The sequence below is a fragment of the Leuciscus leuciscus genome (genome assembly GCF_965113295.1).
Source record: "Leuciscus leuciscus genome assembly, chromosome: 1".
NCBI classification, from domain to species: domain Eukaryota; kingdom Metazoa; phylum Chordata; class Actinopteri; order Cypriniformes; family Leuciscidae; genus Leuciscus; species Leuciscus leuciscus.
Window position 1 is genome coordinate 78,884,897 of NC_138725.1, and position 20,152 is coordinate 78,905,048.

The window sequence follows — 20,152 nt, forward strand, 5'->3', positions numbered from 1 at the left end:
CGTATAATTTAAGGTAACAGAGATTGTTTTGGCTTTATAGCAGTTCTTTAATAAAGTTATTTTCCAGCTAAAGTTAGTTTTGATTGATTCGCTTCCGTCGCAACGATCATTTGTTATTAAATTTGGGGCCGCTAAGACGACACCATTCTCTCTACACAGACTTTAAACGCGAACCTGTGAGAAGTGCTGATGGTGCTCACATGCGCATTAAGAATTGGTTCTATAGTTATGTGCGTTTGAATATATGTGCGCAGGTTTGTAATTCCCTACAGACCAAGCCTAAACAAAGTACTGGTGTTTCCTTATAATTTTTGATACAGAATTTTATTTTATTTTATCAATTCGGGGTAGATACGCGAATTGAGTTTCCCGACGAAGCTTTATCTGTAGAGTGGTAAAGGGATCCTCCATAGGGAGAGAGTTGGCACTTCAGCACTGCGTTGTCATCGGGTCCAGGCGCAGGTCCTTCATCAGATCTGGATACGGCCTGGATCCGGCAGGCTGCGGGAAAACCTCGGGATAAACAAAGACACTAAAATTAGTGTAGATGCCATTCTTCTTATGATGTAACGAGTACATCAGGATTTATGGGAAGTGTTCCCGGTTCCAGCTGACCTAATCTATGCAGCCTAACATTGAATTATAGAAGTCTATATTGTGTTATGTGTATGCTAGGTCAAAGAGATGTGCACTTAATCGCTCCAGCGCGTGGTGACACTTTGAAAGCACTTAGCTTACCCCAGTATATTCAATGGTATCTAGCAGCAATGAATTTAGAAGTGACCAAACACATCAACGTTTTCCCTATTTAAAAACAGTTACACGAGTAGTTATACGACCAAGTATGGTGACACAAAATAAAACGTGGCGCTTTTCTAAGCGAGTTAAAAAGGATAACTATAATGTATGGCATACATTACTTTGGGTTAAAAAGGATAACTATAATGTATGGCGGAATAGCACTTTTGGAAGTACTTCGACTCGGCGCAGTAAAAAGTCACGCCTGATCTTCTTCCCACTAGGAACATACATGCCAACCCTCCCGATTTTTCCGGGAGACTCCCGAATTTCAAAGCCCCTCCCGAAAATCTCCCGGACCGACCTTTCTCCCGAATTTCTCCCGATTTCCACCTGGACAACAATATTGCTACACCATCCGTTAAAATGAAGTTAATTCGGCCAGCGCTCATACCTGTATTTACATCCTGTTTTCGGTTGAAGTCCAAAGTAGTCGATTGTCGAGTTCACGCGCGTGATCATAGGTAACTAAACATATGCGCGTGAACTCGACAATCGCTGGCCGAATTAACTTTATTCATATCTTTCACATCTACTGCAGTCAGATTCACCCGTGTTAACTCTAAAGGAATCACTCACATGACCTGTGCACTTGTAATGTAAACTTGCACTTGTAAAAGCAGGTTATATACTGTCTATGTTAAAAATTGACCGGAGTTCTCCTTTAAGGAAATGAATTTGTCAAATAAACCCCCCCTCCCCCCTCCTCCCTCCCCCCTTTTAAATATCTCCCTAATTCTGAGGTCTCAAGGTTGGCAAGTATGACTAGGAACCCACTAGGAAGAGGATCAGGCGTGACTTTTTACTGCGCCGAGTCGAAGTACTTCCAAAAGTGCTATTCCGCCATACATTATAGTTATCCTTTTTAACCCGCGCTAGAGCGATTAAGTGCACGCACTGAGATGAGAGAGGTATGTATCAACTCGTCTTAGTTAAGTATGGAAGCTTGTTTCCGCCACAGAAAAAAAAATAAAAAAAATAAATTGCGACTTTTTATCTCACAATTCTGACTTTTTTTCTCAGAATTGCGAGATATGAAGTCAGAATTGTGAGATATAAAGTCGCAATTCTGAGAAATAAAGTCAGAATTCTGAGATATAAAGTCAGAATTCTGAGATATAAAGTCGCAATTCTGAGAAATAAAGTCGCAATTGCGACATAAAGTCAGAATTCTGAGAAATAAAGTCGCAATTGCGAGATATAAAGTCAGAATTCTGAGAAATAAAGTCGCAATTGCGAGATATAAAGTCAGAATTCTGAGAAAAAAAGTCAGAATTCTGAGATATAAAGTCGCAATTCTGAGAAATAAAGTCGCAATTGCGAGATATAAAGTCAGAATTCTGAGATATAAAGTCAGAATTGCGAGATATAAAGTCAGAATTCTGACTTTTTTTCGCGCAATTGATATCAACTTTGACCTTCTCGCACCATAGGAAGCCACGAGCATAGAGGCCACGAGAGACCACACGATCCTTTCCATCGTCAACAACAGAGCTTTGCGGGACATTTTCCGGCGACAAGGTTCGATCATATTTATTCTTTGGCATGCTAATCATTTACCATACGATCAGCATGTGTTAATAAAATACGTTGGGCAAGTATAAAATGTTAGTTTTGGTAACGTGCGCGTGCTAAGGTTGTCTATTACGTAGCCTAATCTTCTTGCATGTTAAGTGTTGATTTTATGTTTATAAAGAGTGATTTAATATAATATCCAGTCCAGTATTTTAATGTCACTGAACCAAAACTGTTTTGCATCAGGACAGGAGCTTGCTTTGTTATGCACAACACATATTGACCATAACGACACAGATATTTGGTTTTATGGCTTACATACTATAGACTTAATATTGGCCTCAGTTTGATCTCGTTATTAATTTCTATTTAACTATCATTATTACAGGATGGACGAATTTATCTTTTTTCTGAGGGAGAGGAACATTCCAGAAACCACCATAAAAAGGCTGGAGGAGGACAAGGTAATATTGAACAAATGAATTAACCCACTGAAAAATTAAAGGAATAGTTCACCCAAAAATGAAAATTGTCATTATTTGGAGGAAGTGACCATTTTAAGCCCACATACCATTTAGGCCTACTTACAAATGTATTTCTTACTGAGATTATTTAATGTTTATTTTATAAAATGTGTAAGGCTGGAAACTTGCGCTGCTATTTTTGACTAATAATTGGAAAAAAATGCAGTTGAATGATGACGTGTATACTTCAAATATTTATCTGACTCCAATATAATTAATCTGACTCCATTAAAGTTGTTGTTACTCTTTAACCTCGTATTTCTGTAAAGGTCTTTCTTAGATCTTAGGAAAACATAGGATTTAAGCTGAACGTTTGGATAACGAAAGATATAATCACTTTAGCTTTCAACATAATCAGTGATGAAAGGAAAGATTCTCAAAGCCTTAAAGCAGGCAAAGTCATTTATTACGTTACATGTTTAAATATGCAGACGGCAGAATGAAACAACATACTGTATAGAAACTCAGTTGTAACAAATAATGCACTGTTGTGCAGAAGAGGCCGTAAAAGCCTTTCTTGTAGTATGAGGTTACGCACCGGTGTGCGGGAGTGGCAGGGTTAAAGCCTTTCTCCTAGATCCACAGTTACCTTTCCTTCTTATACCCTGAGCAAAGCACTGTTAAACATGAGTGGAATACCAACACCAAACCCAACCGACAGGAAACCAAAAGATGAGGCAAATGTGTGGAGATCAAGAGTGGGAGAAGAACATTAACATTCTCCTCAATGAATGTTTAACCAATAGTACTTAGATTGTACATTAGGATACTTTAATATCTCTATTAAGTTCACCACCATTCATTTCAGTTTATAGGCTGTCAGATGAGACCCAACATGGCATAGTTACATATTAGAACACACTAATAATAAACAGTATGTAGGTGAAAGCATATACAGTACTGTATGTCCTGTGAAGCAAATGGTACAGACGTGTCATTGAGTTGCAAATGACTCTCTCTCCCGACAGAACCATCCTGTGCCTGGAGTGTCCCAACAGTCCTCAATCAGCATATTGATGAAATCCCTTGCACTAGATAGGCATTAGCATACTGTGATGATGAAGGCCATTGTGCCAAATTTAATTCACATTTTTGAAGTACTAGGACAGTAAAGAGTTCTGCCCATATTTGCTCAGCCCTACAATGTGTAGAATATTACATTAAAACAAACATGTGGGCTTATCTAGAACATAAGTGGGCTCAAATTATATATATATATATATATATATATATATATATATATATATATATATATATATATACCTTAAATAAACCTAATATGGAATGTAAAAAAGCTATTTATTTTGTCAGTCAATGACAAACCATAAGTGTTTCAAATTAGAAATTAATATTTAATATTAAAAGGGTCATGAAATGGAAAATCTAAATGTTATTTACACCTATAAGAGGATACTATTCAATAAAAACATTCTGCAAGTTTTATACCATCAAAGCTAACTTCTCAATTTAAAATATGAGTTTGTGTTTTCCTCCCTTTTGAAGTGCTAGGATAGAATAGTAATTGAAATAGCTCCATTTGAGATGTCACAATTTCCCTCTGTGTGCCCCTTAAAGGGTTAGTTTACCCAAAAATGAAAATTCTGTCAGTAATTACTCACCCTCATGTTGTTCCAACCCCGTAAGACTTCTGTTCATCTTCAGAAAACAAATTAAGATATTTTTGATGAAATCTGAGAGCTGTCTCTCTCCTCCATGAGGCTTCTATGGGATTGATATCTGCCATCCCAGAAAAGTTAGTAAAGACATTGTTAAAATAGTCCAAGTGGCTCAACCTTCAGTTTATCAAGCGACGAGAATACTTTTTGTGTACAAAAACAAACAAAAATAACGACTTTATTCAAATATTGTGTACAGCGCAAATACAGCGCAGCGCTTTTGGGTTCATAATCATCATTATTATTATAATTAATTAAAATAATATGATTGTAAATACCAGTTTGCTATCAAGCAGCATAACTTACTGTTTTTGTACAGCTAAAATAACTAGAAGTGGACAACTCGACACATTAAAGTTACTAAAGGCAGAGCTGTTCTTACATTAAAAATAATGTGGATACTACTGTGGGGAAGTTAATCTATGTAAAAGCACTAAAATTAAATGTAAAAATGCTAAAACAAAGCTATGTTTTTTTTTTTCTACTGATACTAACAAGCCCTATAGCATGTTCTGCTCAAAAAGGCTTGAATGCTCAATTGTGTGTGAGGCATAATGACTGACAAAAAATATGAAAATAACCATTGCCTTTTATAACTGATTTTTTGGAAAACAACAGCTCAGACTGAAATCTTTTTTTTTTTTTTTTTAATGATAAAATGTTCCCTTTGTGCGAACAATTTCTTGAAGGCAGGTATATGATTAGTAGGATTAACCCAGACCTAGATGCTTGTATGAATTGTATCAACTTTGTTGTATTGCATAATACTCAAAAATGTGTTTATTTGCAGATTGATGTCAGCGTCCTACTGCTAATGACTGATGACCAGATGAGAAGCTATTTTCCTTCATATGGAGACAGACTGGCAGTTTTGGGATTTTGTAGGAGGCAAGAAACTGAGCCAACTTGCAGGAAGTCAAAGCTGTTTGAGCGCCTAAAATCAAAACTGAGCAAAAGACCAAAAACAAACAATTCACAAACTGAAAACCAAACAACTAGAACAAACATTTCTCAGCGTGAGCGTACTGCAAGAAAAGTTGAGATTGGGTGGATGCACTATGATGGACAGGGCTTTGTTCAAATGAGAGCTAAAAAAGGAGGGGGAACAAGGAAGTTGAGTGTGCCAAAAGACTGGAAAAGGAAAGAACTGATAGAGGAGGCAATTCGTTTGTTTTTCCCAAATGAAAAAAATTCTCATGGCAGTGTTTCTGAGTTTGAATTGGATCTAACAAATTATCAGGAAGTGTCACTAGATGAAGAAACTACAGTGGGGGAAATGTATAATACATCCAAACTCACAATGATGAGGTTCTACCTCACAACAAAAAAGATCATTAGGGAAGAGGAAACAGAAAGTGGAGTGGACATATCAGATTCAGACACAATAGATGACTTGCACAGAAATAACCAGGATCAAAGTCTTCCCACTTCTTCCAGGAGAGTGAATGACTTCTTTCAAGCTTCAGACACAGATGTAATTTTTGTGGAAAGTACAGCCAACAATGACGTGTCTCCCTTACATTCCACAGAGGATCAGAATGATGCAGATGATCTGAATGTCCCTTTTCAAAGTTCATCAATGACCTCACCAGATTATTTGGATGCAAGCGATGTAGTGACATTTTTAACCGGAGACATCACTGGAATAGATGAACAAACCTTAGATGACACTTTGCCTCTGAGCCCAGAACCAGTAGTTCCTCACAAAAGAATTCTTGTTGTTCATCGCGGACAGATATTTTCTGAACTTATTGCACATTTCTGTGATGAAACCCTTGCACATACACAGAGTGATGTGGAAGTGAAGTTGCTCCTCCCAAATGGACAGTTTGAGATGGGCCATGACGTCGGTGGAGTGTTCAGGGATTGCCTATCAGAATTTTGGCAGGAATTTTATGATCAATGCACACTGGGGAACAATTTTAAAGTTCCTTTTCTTCGGCATGATTTTGGGAAAGAAAAGTGGGAAAGTGTTGCCCGAATAATTCTATTTGGCTGGAAGAAAGAGAAGTATCTCCCAATAAAACTTGCACCTGTCATCTTGGAGCAAGCAATACAAGGATCTGTCAAAAGTTAAACTAATATATTATATAGACTCATTACAAGCAAAGTGACATATTTCAAGCCTTTATTTGTTATAATTTCGATGATCATAACTTACAGCTTATGAAAACCCCAAATTCAAAATGAGAATATAGTGAAAAGGTTTTCATAGCTGTAAGCCATAATCATCAAAATTATAACAAATAAAGGCTTGAAATATCTCACTTTGCATGTAATGAGTCTATATAATATATCAGTTTCACCTTTTAAGTTGAATTACTGAAATAAATTAACTTTTGCACAATATTCTAATTTTTCGAGTTTCACCTGTACTGTAAATGTATGAAGAATGAACCATTCACTAATTTTAACAGTTCAAAGCCATCTATCTGACTGAAGAGTTGACATGAACAACTTGTACAATTTAAAGCAAACAGTAGGCTGCAACTAAATAATGACATTTTTTGCACTATTGAAAGTTAACAAAATAAATCTTCAGAATAAAGAGTTTGTTCAACATAACCTGTAATAACTAAGTGTAACCTGTATTAAATAACATTCAAATTAAAGTGAATGTTTTACTCTTTGCATACATGTGTAAAACAAATGTCAGTGTATGAAGAATAACATTTATATGAGCTGGCCACAAATAGTTTCTGCCAGTTCATGTGCCACTGCAACTAAATTAAATCGTCTCGGTTACTAACGTAACCTTGGTTACGTGAAACTCCTTTTCTCGAGAATATTGAAGCAAAAATTATCCTTATAATTTTCCTTTAATGTAAAATGCAGTGCTGCACCAAGCAGTGTTGCCAACTATTTTCACAGGAAATTAGCTAACGCCTTCCCTAAATGTCGCTCGATGACGTCATACGTCAATTAGCATATATTAATGACGTGATCGCTTTGTACTGAGCCTGCTTAATGTGTTTTCCCTCTAAATGAATGCTCACATACTGTATTTAATATAATATAATATAATATAATATAATATAATATAATATAATATAATATAATATATTATAATATAATATAATATAGCCGAATGTCAAATAGAGCTGTTCTCATTTCCTATCTTTTTTTTTTTTTTTTTGACAAGAACGAGTAGCTATGATATAGTGAATGACAAAAAATTTTTATAGGCCTATGTGGAAAATTATCTGAATTGAGAGAGTTCGGGAACCGGATGAACTAAAGCTATGTGATAGTGAGTATTACAAGTATTAAGCACAAGAAAAGAAAGGAAATTAAAATGGTTAAACTAAATTCTTTAAATATAAAACAAAAGAAAAGCAGTGGAAAAACACTACTCATTCAAGTCTGTCTGTCAACAGCCGTGCGCTCAACAGATAAACGTGCTGCTGCTCCTCTCAGCCATTCACTGAACAAGGTAGACACAGCTAGAGAGAGTGACGACGGGGAGAAAGCAAGACCTCGTGCTCGCCGGACAGTATTGGCAACATTTGAAGGTTACAGAGGTTTGTCCAAAAAGTCGGTAGATTAGTCGCTAGTCGCTTTTTTGAAAAATTTTTGCTAAGGGGGTCTGAAAAGTCGCAAAAAATTGCGAAAAAGTCGCTAAGTTGGCCACACTGGCAGCAAGCAGACCTAAGTGAGACGGCTCGCGCGCTTATTGGCTGCTCTGCGGCAACTACTGCAACCTATGGAGAGGCGGCAGAGACGTAAGAGCCAATGAGGGCGCTTGGCGCTCATTCTGCATCACAGCCCGCCAGGAGGGGAGTGGCTTATAGCTATAAAAATTCCGCTTTCCATAGGTTCCCTGGTTTTCATTGACTAAAGCGATCCCAGATCAGAGCATACTGCATGGCAGCTTACGCAATACTCGTTCCCTTTCGAGAGTACTCTCGTATTGCGTAAGCTGGCTTACGCCACGGGTCGGGAACCCAATGTAAGGCGCAGTGCATGCTCAATTATCTTCCACCAATATCCCAGGGTACGTGCCCAGGGCTTATAGGAAGAGAAGTAATAATGATTATAATACCCCAGGCTAACACGTTAGTGAATACAGGAATATGTAGGGAAGGACCAGTAGGGCCAACTCATGAATGTACAATATATATGAAAGAAAGTATATATGCTTAACAAAGTAAAAAACAGCTGAGCCAGGCGAAGTCGGGCACAGTAGCTGTAAGGAGGTGTCTTACATCGATAACACTCTAGCTTGTAAAGCGGGAACTTCCGGGTTATAGAACCTGATAAAAGTAGACGGAGAGGCCCAGCCTGCTGCCGCACAAAGGTCCTGAAGTGAAATCCCACTGGACCAAGCCCAAGACGAGGCCATGCCTTTAGTAGAGTGCGCTCTGATGCGCAGAGGGCAGCGGAGACCCTTGGACTCATAAACCAGTGAGATAGCATCAACTATCCATCGTGAGAGACTTTGCTCTGTAGTGGTCAGACCTTTAGTGCGACCACCAAAGGATATAAAGACCTGTTCTGATTGTCTGAAAACGGCAGAAGGTTCCACTTAGACTTTCAGGGCCATGACAGGGCAAACTTGACAGGGCAAACCCAAACTCAAGACAGGAAGCGCTTACTGAGAGCGTGTGCAGGTCACCCACGCATTTGACTGAGGCCAGGGCCAGCAGAAAAGCGGTTTTAAGTGAGAGGTATTTTAGATCCACTGACTGCAGTGGTTCAAATGGATCACCTTTCATGGCCTCTAGGACCATGGAAAGGTCACAAATGGGAACTGATGGGGGTCGAGGGGGGTTTAACCTCCTAGCCCCTCTGAGGAAAAGCACGACTAGGTCGTCTTTTCCCAGCGACTGACCGGACACAGGGACATGAGATGCCGCTATGGCCGACACATATACCTTGAGCGTGGAGGGGGATCTACCCGTGTCCAAAAGCTCTTGGAGAAAAGAGAGCACCCCTGTTACTCCGCAACAGTGGGGGTCCAGGTTCCTACCCGAACACCAGCTGGAGAACACTGACCATTTCAAAGCGTACAGCCACCTGGTAGAGGGGGCTCTAGCCTCTGTAATAGTGTTTAACACTCCCTCCGGGAGGTTACTGGGTACCCGTTGATGGGCCATACATGGAGGGCCCACAAGTCGGGACAAGGGTGCCAAAGCATCCCTTTGGCCTGTGAGAGGAGGTCCCTTCTCACTGGAATCTGTCCCCTTCTCACTGGAGGTCCCTTCTCACTGGCGTCCCTGCTCTTCGTGAAATATATTGGGCAATGAGCATTGTCTTCTGAGGCGAAGAGGTCGACCTCTGCCCTGCCAAAGATGCTCCATATCGACTGAACCACCCGAGGGTGAAGGGACCAGTCCCCGGGGGGAACGTTACCCCTGGATAGCCTGTCTGGACCCAGGTTCAGGCTGCCAGGCACATGCGCTGCTCTCAGCGAGCGCAGGTTGTGCTGAGCCCACACGAGAAGGCGCTTGGCCATAGTGTACAAGCTCCGAGATCTGAGACCACCCTGGTGGTTTATGTAGGACACCACTGACATGTTGTGCGATCGGACTAAGACGTGGTGGCCCTTTATGTACGGGAGGAAAATTTCCAGGCACAGCTCAACCTTATGTGCAGGCGCTTCTCCGAGCCTGACCAAAGGCCAGAGGCTGGCCTGCCCTCGTGAAGGGCACCCCAACAGAGGTTGGAAGCAACTTTTGAGACGATTTTTAGCTTTGAGACAGTCCCCATACTAACGCCTGACTGATACCAGTCAGCTGCTTTCCAAGGATCCAGGGCTTCGATACAACTGCGGGTTACCTTGATACGAAAGTGACCCGAAATCCATGCACGAGACGGAACTTGAGTCTTCAACCAGTACTGGAGGGGGCGCATATGCAGCAGACCCAGCTGAAGTACTGGAGAAGCTGAGGCCATACGGCTTAAAATCCTCTGAAATGTTTTGAGAGGAGTGAAGTTGGCAGCCTTGAATGATGCCGCTAAGCGCTAGATGGAGAGCGCGCGCTGTGACGTCAGCTGCGCTCTCATCGACACAGAGTCTATGTCTGTTCCCAGAAAGGAAATATTCTGGCTGGGGAACAGTGAACTCTTGGTCATGTTGATTCTGAGACCCAGACATTCTAAATGACTGAGTAGCCAGGTTTTGTGAGTCACCAGTTCTGCCTCCAACTGAGCTAAAATCAACCAATCGTCGAGATAGTTCAGTATTCGCATACCTCGTTGTCTTAAGGCAAACGTGCAAGGTGCTATAGACAGGCCGAACAGAAGGACAGTGTACTAATAAGCTTGACCCTCGAAGGCGAATCTCAAGAATGGCCTGAGACGGGGTGCTATCTGTATCTTAAAGTATGCGTCTTTCAGATCCACTGAGATAAACCAATCCCCCGGGTGAATTTGCACGAGGATTTGTTTGGTTGTCAGCATTTTTAACGCTTTTTGGAAACTGGAAAATAGCGACGGTAAAAACCCGCCTCGCTCTGTGTTGGAGGAACGGTTTCTAAAGCCCCTTTTCATTTCGCTATTTCGGCATGCAGTAAATGTGATACTTCGCTTTTCACCATAGTTTCGACCACGGCGTGAGATCGCGTGCAGATTGCTCCGGGGCTCTCTGCGAACGGTGCTTTTTACGGCGCGGCCCGAGAGAGAGCAGTGGGGGAGTGGGATCCTCGCTGAAGGAAGCTAGTCAAGCCCACAGGGTCGACAAGGCCTTCACGAGTTCACACTTACATATAAGAGGCAATTACATATAAGAGACTGCTGAGTATATATACACCTCTTACCATTGATTGCTGAGTGCTCTCCACTTGTGTTAATTATCTGAACGTGCTCCTCCCGAACCTTGTTAATTAAAACATAATTTCACGAGTTCACACTTACATATAATTTGAAGGGGTAAAGTTTAATGCGTATTTGGCGTGCTGTCAGGAGAGAGGGCTCCGAGCTCTGAGTTCGGCCCGAACCCAGAGTACTCCCCCCAAAGGCTAAAGAGCAGAGGACAGCCGCCAGACTAAAGACCCCCCAAATGAGTGCAGAGTTTGGCGGGCTGGCATCTCGAGAAGGGGCCTGGATGCTTGACCGGGGAGGCCCGTAATGGAGGCTCACTGCCTGGACTGACGGCCCCTGTTGGTCTGCGAACGGGGAGCGGTTGTAGTTTACAGTGACCGATCGGGAGGATTTGCGCTTTAGGATTAGCAAATTTAGGATTTGCGCTTTATTAGCCCAAATGCTCGCTGGACAGAGAGGAAACAGAAAGGAGGAAAAATGAGTTCTTGCCCGAGAGATTTTCTCACACTGCATCCGCTGTGAGACCAAATGCTCGCTGGATGAAAGAGAAAACGTAAGTGCTCTACCGGGAAAGTTCGCACTCCGTCCACTGGGAGACCAATGCTCGCTGGACGGAAAGAGGAAGCGGAAAAAATGAGCGCTTGCCGGGGAGATTTTCTCACACTGCATCGCTGGATGAAAGAGAAAACGTAAGTGCTCTACCGGGAAAGTTCTCGCTCCGTCCGCTGTGAGACCAATGCTTGCTGGACGGAAAGGAAACAGGAAAATGAGTGCTTGCCCAGGAGATTTTCTCACACTGCATCGCTGATGAAAGAGAAAACGTAAGTGCTCTACTGGGAAAGTTCTCACTCCGTCCGATTGAGATTGAGCGCTCTATTTTTTTTTATTTATTTTTTTTCTCGAGCTGAAAATTGAAAAGGAAAGTTAGCTGTAGGATGTGAGGGATGATAGAAAGCACTGTGAGCTTGAGCTGCAAGCGGAGGCGGGCCCGCGCTCGTTTGAGTTACTGGAGCTGCAGGCCATTGGAAATGGGCGGGGTTGTAACCTGTTGGGTAGAACTGTTGACATTGTTGGGTCTGTGATGCTAGCGGTGATAGCTTCGCGCTAGTGTCTGCCACTGGAGCTGGAGGCCACTGAAAAGGAAAAGGGTTATGAACAGCGGGAGAATAAAACTGAGCGGCTGTGGGGAGGCCGCTGGGCCCGGCTGCATGCGGCGCTGCGGCAGCGGAAGCAGAGGTGGAGGGCTGTGCCTCATCGAAAGGTGGTAGTGGACCTGCCATGGCGAAATCTGGAGCTTAGCCCAGGCTCGCTGAGGGCCTGTTGCTGCGGCGACTCGATGGCCGAAGCGAGCCGCGTCCTGTGCGGGAAGACGACGGTGGTGACTGGGCAGGCGAACTTTGAGCCCTGCGGGCTTTGCTCTGCCTGTGGGTCGTCTTGGGAGTGGACTGAAAGGAGACTCATTTTCCTTGAAGCTTGTAAGTCTGAGTTACCCAGCGCTTGCCTCAGTCCAGCTACGGTCCATTTCCCGATGGGTGGGATCGTCGGGATGGCCGAGCGGTAGGAGGAAGCTGAGGAAGAAGATGGGAGTCTTGCCGGGGGCGGCGAAGACTGGTCTCGGCGTCTTGTTGAGCGCCGGGCTGTTCGGGCCGTTGTGCGGCCGCGGGGAGAAGCCGGGGGCTCAAGTGCGACGACCAGTGTAGAAGGGATGACCGTTGGATCGGCGGAGTGCGAAGGTGCATCCTTGGTGTTAATGTCTTCGTTGGAAGAGCTTGTTTGAGACATAGCTGCTAGGATGCTGCAAAAACTGTCAATGGAATGAGGTGAGACTGCTGAGTATATATACACCTCTTACCATTGATTGCTGAGTGCTCTCCACTTGTGTTAATTATCTGAACGTGCTCCTCCCGAACCTTGTTAATTAAAACATCATATGACCTCGCATTCCGGGCAGCCGAATCACTGGCAGGAAACAGAGGATGTGAAGATCCCCACCGGCGATGGGGGCTCTGCACGAGCCGCAGTTGTCGCGGGGCATTTGGAACAACGCCCACAAAAAAAATTCTCTTTTACAGGAAGTGTGTGTGACGCGACGGCGAGCACACACACGAGCAGAAAGGATATAACACGCCGGATGGCGCAGCAGGTGGGAGACGGCAAGCTGAAGGCGGCATAGGGGAAACCGGATGCCGGCGTGCAGTCAGTAGCTCGTCCCGCTAGGGCTGGGTACTGAGTTCGATACTTTTTAGGTACCGACCGAATTGCCTCGATACTATCGAGTATCGAAAAATGACTCAAGATTTCGATACCTAAGGGGTTAACGTCATTGCTCAAACAAATACATATGAAATGCACAACGACACACCTAAAGTCGCTCACGCACATACACGCAAACTCTACACACACAAGACGCGCGGAACTCTCCGCGCACATACTCATTTGAGACGCGTGCGCGCACACAAACTGTCCACGCACATACTCATATGAGAGGTGCGCGCACACACAAACTCCACGCACATACTCATATGAGACGCGAGCACACACACACACACAAACTCGCGCACATACTCATATGAGATGCGAGCACACACACACAATACCCTAAAGATGTGGAAAAGTCAATCAAAAGTGTGCACAGCGCGCGATGCAGTATTTGCTGTAAAATAATTGCTGCAGAGACTGGTACCACGACAGATATTGTGAAGACCTTGACAGTGCAATGAGTAAACGAGCAGAAAGTTGCTATGTCTTCGACTGGTAAATGAAGAGATACCTTGTTGATCACTCTGACAGTGTTTATATTGCAATAATAACCTACTGAATGTACACTGCCGTGCAAAAATGTTGGTAGGGCAGAATTTTTTTCAGGAAGGATGCATTAAAGTGATCAAAAATGACCTTAAAACGTGTAATGTTACAAAAGATTTCTGTTTCAAATAAATGCTGTTATTTTGAAATTTTTATTCATCCAAGAATCATGAAAAAATGTATCATAGTTTCCAAAATATTAAGCAGCAAACTATTTTCATATTTCTGAAGGATCATGTGACACTGAAGTAATGATTTAGAAAATTCAGCTTTGAATCACAGGAATAAATTACATTTTGAAATATATTCAAATAAGATTTTAAATTGTAATACTATTTCACAATGTAACAAGATTTACTGTAATTTTGATCAAACAAATTCAGCTTTGGTAAACTGAAAAAATAAAACCAAAGTTTTTCTGAGGTAATGTGTTATGTAATATTGTTAAAATGGATTTCATAAAATTGGTATCGGAAAAAGTATCGTTAAGGAACCGGTATCGAAATCAAGGTATCGGTATTGATATCGAAATTTTTTGAACGATACCCAGTCCTACATCCCGCTGAGTGCTGTTTCGACGGCGCAAAGCTTCTTCTGGAGTCCAGCGAAGAGTACCTTACGCTGAAGGAGATGAAAATCAGGGAACCTATGGTAAGCGGATCTTTTATAGCCCTTTTGGCGGGCTGTGACGCAGAATGAGCGCCAAACGCCCTCATTGGCTGTTACATCTCAGCACCCTCTCCATAGGTTGCAGTATATACGCAATATGCCCACGAGTCGTCTTGCTTTATTAGGTCTGCTTGCTGCAGCACTGAATTTACATTAAAGGAAAATGATAAGGATTATTTTTGCTTCAATATTCTTGAGAAAAGGAGTTTCCCGTAGTATAAGCCAGCTTACGCAATACGAGAGTACTCTCAAAAGGGAACTTTAAATTTATAGGCAGGTGGTAGATTTAAAAATTGGGATTTCCTACAAGGCAAAGACAATGATGATGAAGACTTGCTTTTAATTAGCACAGCCAGCCAGTTTGAGGCAAATCCTTTTCCTAGCAGAACTCTGCAAATGTTGTTCTTCTTACCTCAGAGTGAACTACAAACAGGTGGGCATGTGCCGCTCCGATGTTCCCTCCAGTGGTCCAAGGTCGCTGGGGTAAGAAGAGTAACTTGGTGAAAGACTGCAATTCAACACCTACAGACAGATGTAAAATTCAAATTTTCAAAAATGTGCAAAGTTTTATACCAATTTAAATATTTTGGTCATCTGAAATACTAAAACAATTGAAACAATACCTCTACATAGCTAATAGTGATGTTTATTAATTTAGTATGGCGAATCTAGTCCTCAATGTCCAGTCCTTGAAGGATCAATTCACGAAGCTGGAGGTAAAGGTCTGTAATTTCATAAACATCATTGGGCATGACAAGGTTATGCTCAGTCATGAGTTCTACACACAGTTGAAAGACATCCTCATCACAAGGGTAGTTTTTAAATAAACACTCCTCTTGGCAAATATTCAGTTTTGCTTGTTCAATTGGATGCAAGAAATTCTGCACTCCATATAAGCTGGGAACAGCAAACATTATTGAAGGTCGACCACTGGGAGCCCGTGGGTTGTGAGTTGGCCGTATCCTGTGGCAATTCCAGGCACTGACCGTTTCATCAAGCTCTTCCTTCATAAAAGAAAGGAAATATTATATATATATTCAGATGCAAAAGCCTCTAAGTGCCATCTGAAATTTTCCTCTAGAATGATAATTTTTATCAAGGTTGTATATTTAAGTTTAGTAATTTAACTTAAATGACAATTATTAGGTAATTTTCATTGCCAATTAAGTGAAATTACTGAACTTAAATATACGAGCTTGATAAAAATTATCATTCTAGAAGTAAATTTCAGGTGGCACTTAGAGGCTTTTGCATCTGAACTCTTCATATATATATATATACATTATACGTCAGTAATAATATTAAGTTATAATCCAAATTCAATACTCTCTATAACCACTCTGATAGTGAACAAAATAGTTACCTGTATAAAATGTTGGAAGCAAAACTGGATGAGAGATTTATCAATGAAAGTGTCAACAAAGTGTCCGTCTTCTTTTAGTTGTTCAAAATGATCCATCCAAAACTGTATGCACTGGCTTCTCAAAGTGGACCACCATCGTTCGATTCTCTGGTTCCCAGTGCTTGGACCAAGAGTGACACATTCAGCACTTGCAGTGTCTCTGAAGAATTTTTGCATCTCTGCTATATGAGTATTTTCAGTACCATGGTCAGTGCGAATTCTTTGTGGAAATCCGTTATTCTCAGCAACAGCAAGTACAAAATAACCTGCAATTACTCGTGGGTCATTGTTTGTTTTGTATGCTTCAAGCCAGATAATTTTTCTGGAAAACCCATCAATGCATCCGTTTATACATATGCCGTAAGGTTTTAATTTATCATACCCGTCAATATGCCAAACATAATTTGGCCCGCGACTGTTATATACGCGTCGGCGTAGACGACCATGAGCACGTAGATCAACTCCTTGTCCATCTAACAGTCGCATCAACTGACGGACAGTTTCTCTGTCTGTAATAATTCCGGACATCCAACATTTCTGGTGCATCCACCGATAGCCATGTTGTCGTCCCGATGTCTGAAGCTGCTGGTGTATAAAATGTGCCACTTCAGCTTCGTCAGTTTTATTGCGTCTCCGCCACAACTGATTCCTGCATAACGTTCTCTCGAGAGTCCGGAGACTAAGCTTTATGTTGTGTGATTCCTCCAGTAAAACCAATATTTCTCTATTTGTGAAACCGAGCCGAAAATAATCTTCTATAATCTTTTCCATTCTACAACCGTCCGTTGACAATGACAATATGGTGATGGAGGCAATAACAGGAAATGCTAGCAAAGTCAGAATTGTGAGTTTGTTTCTCAGAATTCTGACTTTATATCTCGCAATTCTGACTTTATATCTCGCAATTGCGACTTTATTTCTCAGAATTGCGACTTTATATCTCGCAATTGCGACTTTATTTCTCAGAATTGCGACTTTATATCTCGCAATTGCGACTTTATATCTCAGAATTCTGACTTTATATCTCAGAATTCTGACTTTTTTTCTCCGAATTCTGACTTTATATTTCGCAATTGCGACTTTATTTCTCAGAATTGCGACTTTATATCTCAGAATTCTGACTTTTTTTCTCAGAATTCTGACTTTATATCTCGCAATTCTGACTTTTTTTCTCAGAATTCTGACTTTATATCTCGCAATTCTGACTTTATATCTCGCAATTCTGACTTTTTTTCTCAGAATTCTGACTTTATATCTCGCAATTCTGACTTTATATCTCAGAATTCTGACTTTTTTTCTCAGAATTCGGACTTTATATCTCGCAATTGCGACTTTATTTCTCAGAATTGCGACTTTATATCTCACAATTCTGACTTCATATCTCGCAATTCTGAGAAAAAAAGTCAGAATTGTGAGATAAAAAGTCGCAATTTTTTTTTTTTTTTTTTTTTTTTATGTGGCGGAAACAAGCTTCCATAGTTAAGGGAATAACATAGTTTAATATGAAAAAACGGTGGAGTATCCCTTTAAAGATACATAAGTGTTTCCTTGTGCTGGAGTGTTTCCTTGTTTCCTTGTGTGTTTCCAGTGTAAAAGAACGTCCACACAGTCCGGAGGTCTGGCAGGAATGACAGTCTGTAAAGGTTGCAGAGAGACACACGCAGACTCCACCCCTACCCCCTCCCACAGCAGGTGTTCCGTGGAAAAAACAACAGCCATTACCACTATTCAAGTAGAACACTATGGCTACGTCAGACCCCAAAACACCTGAAAGAAACATTGATGAAGCTATGGAGGATTTGACCTTAGTGCCGCGGAAAAAACATGGACCCTGTTTAACGCGATTTCTCCACGAGCCGGCGGAGCGCAAGTGAAATACTTTTCACTTGTCTGGAGGACGTGCGTGTACAATATGATTTTGACAAAAACAATCGTGAAGTCAGATTGGTTAAAGGACAATTCCGGTATTTAACACTTTGAGTCTATTTTGTAGTTTGTTTTGTATGAACAAGAGTGGTGGACAAAGAAATTTTGACAATGGTTCCTGTCTCGACTTTTTGACTATTTTAGAATTGGAGTCTATGGCCATGCACAAACATGTCCTTAAAACAACCCTTAACGTTCGTTTTCAAAACTGTTCAACTCACCGAGTGTTTAGTGGTGTTCGTTTTATTTACTTGTGAGAATTTATTTGTGGATCTTAATCTATTTATTTGTGAATTTGATCATTTTTTTGTGAATCTCAATCTATTTATTTGGAATAATGCAACAATCCTAACCCCATACTTTTACTTTGGGACTTTTAGGACATTGGAAATTTCAGTGAAACTTAAGGTGTGTGAAAACCCTGTACACGTCCATACACTTGAGATGCACAGAGATGATCAGATACAGGACATTTCTGATTACACACACTAGATATGTTCAGAGATTTATTTATATATATATATATATATATATATATATATATATATATATATATATATATATATATATAGAAGTATACCAGCAATTGCTGATGTTGTAATGTTTAAATTCTGGTTAGCATGAGGCCAAGAAAATTGTCAGTTCTTACAGATTTATTAAAAGCAATCCTAAAGCAATCCAACAGTGCCAGATGTTACATAATGGTCAGCATGTACAACACACTTCAACTCTTACTCTACACCTTTTATAGGTGACAACATGTGGACTACAGCGCCATCTCCTGACTAATACACAAACACTACATTCCCCCATTACTTAAAACTGTCAATCACACCCAGGGCCGGGTGGACTTTACAGTTTTATAAAGTCTTTACAAATGGGACTTTACAAATGCTTATATAATATAAGCATTTTAGAGCTTATAATATGAATAATGCTCAACGTTAAGTATGAAGTAAATGAATGATGATCACAAACAATCGCTAACAAATCTGGATAAACTACAAATCAACAAATAAAGGAGAAAGATGTGTGTATTAACTTTCTTACTTTGTAATGTTTTTTTTGTTTTTTTTAAGTTGTCCCATAATTTTTTTGCCTGTATGGGAGTTACCCTCCCCAGCAGATCCATTTTCTCCAGAATTGCTCTAAAAAAGCAGAAAAGGGTACTTATGAAAAATATTAACACAGGGGTGCAATCTTTACATTACTGCATTGTTAACACTGCAAAATATGACACATCAGGACATGCATACAAACTACTTCAGAAATCATATTTCTGGATACTCAAATGTGGTTAAAACCTTGCATGACAGCACTACAAAAACACATAAAAGTGAAACCCCATTGCCTTATCTACTGCTTTTCTTATTGTTGTGGGCTTTATAGGGTGAGTGATATTTCCTATAATACACAAGTGAGACAGACTAGTGCAAATATTATAAATAGGTTGTTGTCTTTCCTTCAAGCCACGCTGGCGGAGTTTTTCACCCCGTAAAGAAATGGTCATTTTCAGACCGCAATTTTATAAATTGAGTTGTCTGATCCTTGCTCCCTGAAACAATTATTAAACTAATATTAGAAAAAATTCTGCCTTCAGAATTGACAAGTTCTGCCTCAAACCACCTGAGAAATGAAGCCACACAATGGTGACGAAGGACTTAAGATGAAGTGTATAAGAAAGAAAAACGTTTAACTGTGGTTTCACTAGCTATTTGTGTAAATGAAAACATAATACTTACATTTAAATGTGAATTTGCTGTCCACCACTGAACTCTCGGCCGCAATTTTTTTTAAATACAAATCGTGTCGTCACCGGCGCGCAATGACTTATGGGGTAGAATAGGGTAGGATAGGCCGCTAAGGATCCATTTATGTATCGAAGGGTGCATTTGGCGTCGAATCAGGGAAGCCTTCGTCGCGCCGCTGTGACGCAATCGGCCTTCAAATACGGCCTTCGGAGGATGCAGCCTTCGCATTGGGACTCAGCTAGTGTCTGCCACCCTCAAAGACAGCTCAGGAGACCAGACGGCACGAGCCATTTGGTCAAAGACTATAGAGATAAACTCCAATAC

General features: G+C 41.0%; 1 protein-coding gene and 1 long non-coding RNA gene across 3 annotated transcripts in view; one reads left to right on the plus strand and one right to left on the minus strand.

The window, feature by feature from the left end:
* The window catches only part of LOC309512805, a 159,193-nt gene extending 141,597 nt beyond the window's left edge, over positions 1 to 17,596 (minus strand). For both annotated transcript variants that reach the window (XR_014211193.1, XR_014211194.1), the window contains exon 1: positions 16,642 to 17,596. This is a non-coding gene — a long non-coding RNA (uncharacterized lncRNA). The remainder of the gene's footprint in view (positions 1 to 16,641) is intronic.
* On the plus strand, positions 693 to 6,590 carry LOC309477000 (uncharacterized protein; the record flags this gene model as incomplete). Its single annotated transcript, XM_082140156.1, has 3 exons — positions 693 to 2,319; positions 2,702 to 2,777; positions 5,304 to 6,590. Exons 2-3 carry the CDS (start codon positions 2,703 to 2,705, stop codon positions 6,588 to 6,590), a joined length of 1,362 nt encoding a protein of 453 aa, XP_081996282.1. The 5' UTR covers positions 693 to 2,319; position 2,702.
* Positions 17,597 to 20,152: the final 2,556 nt, after the last annotated feature.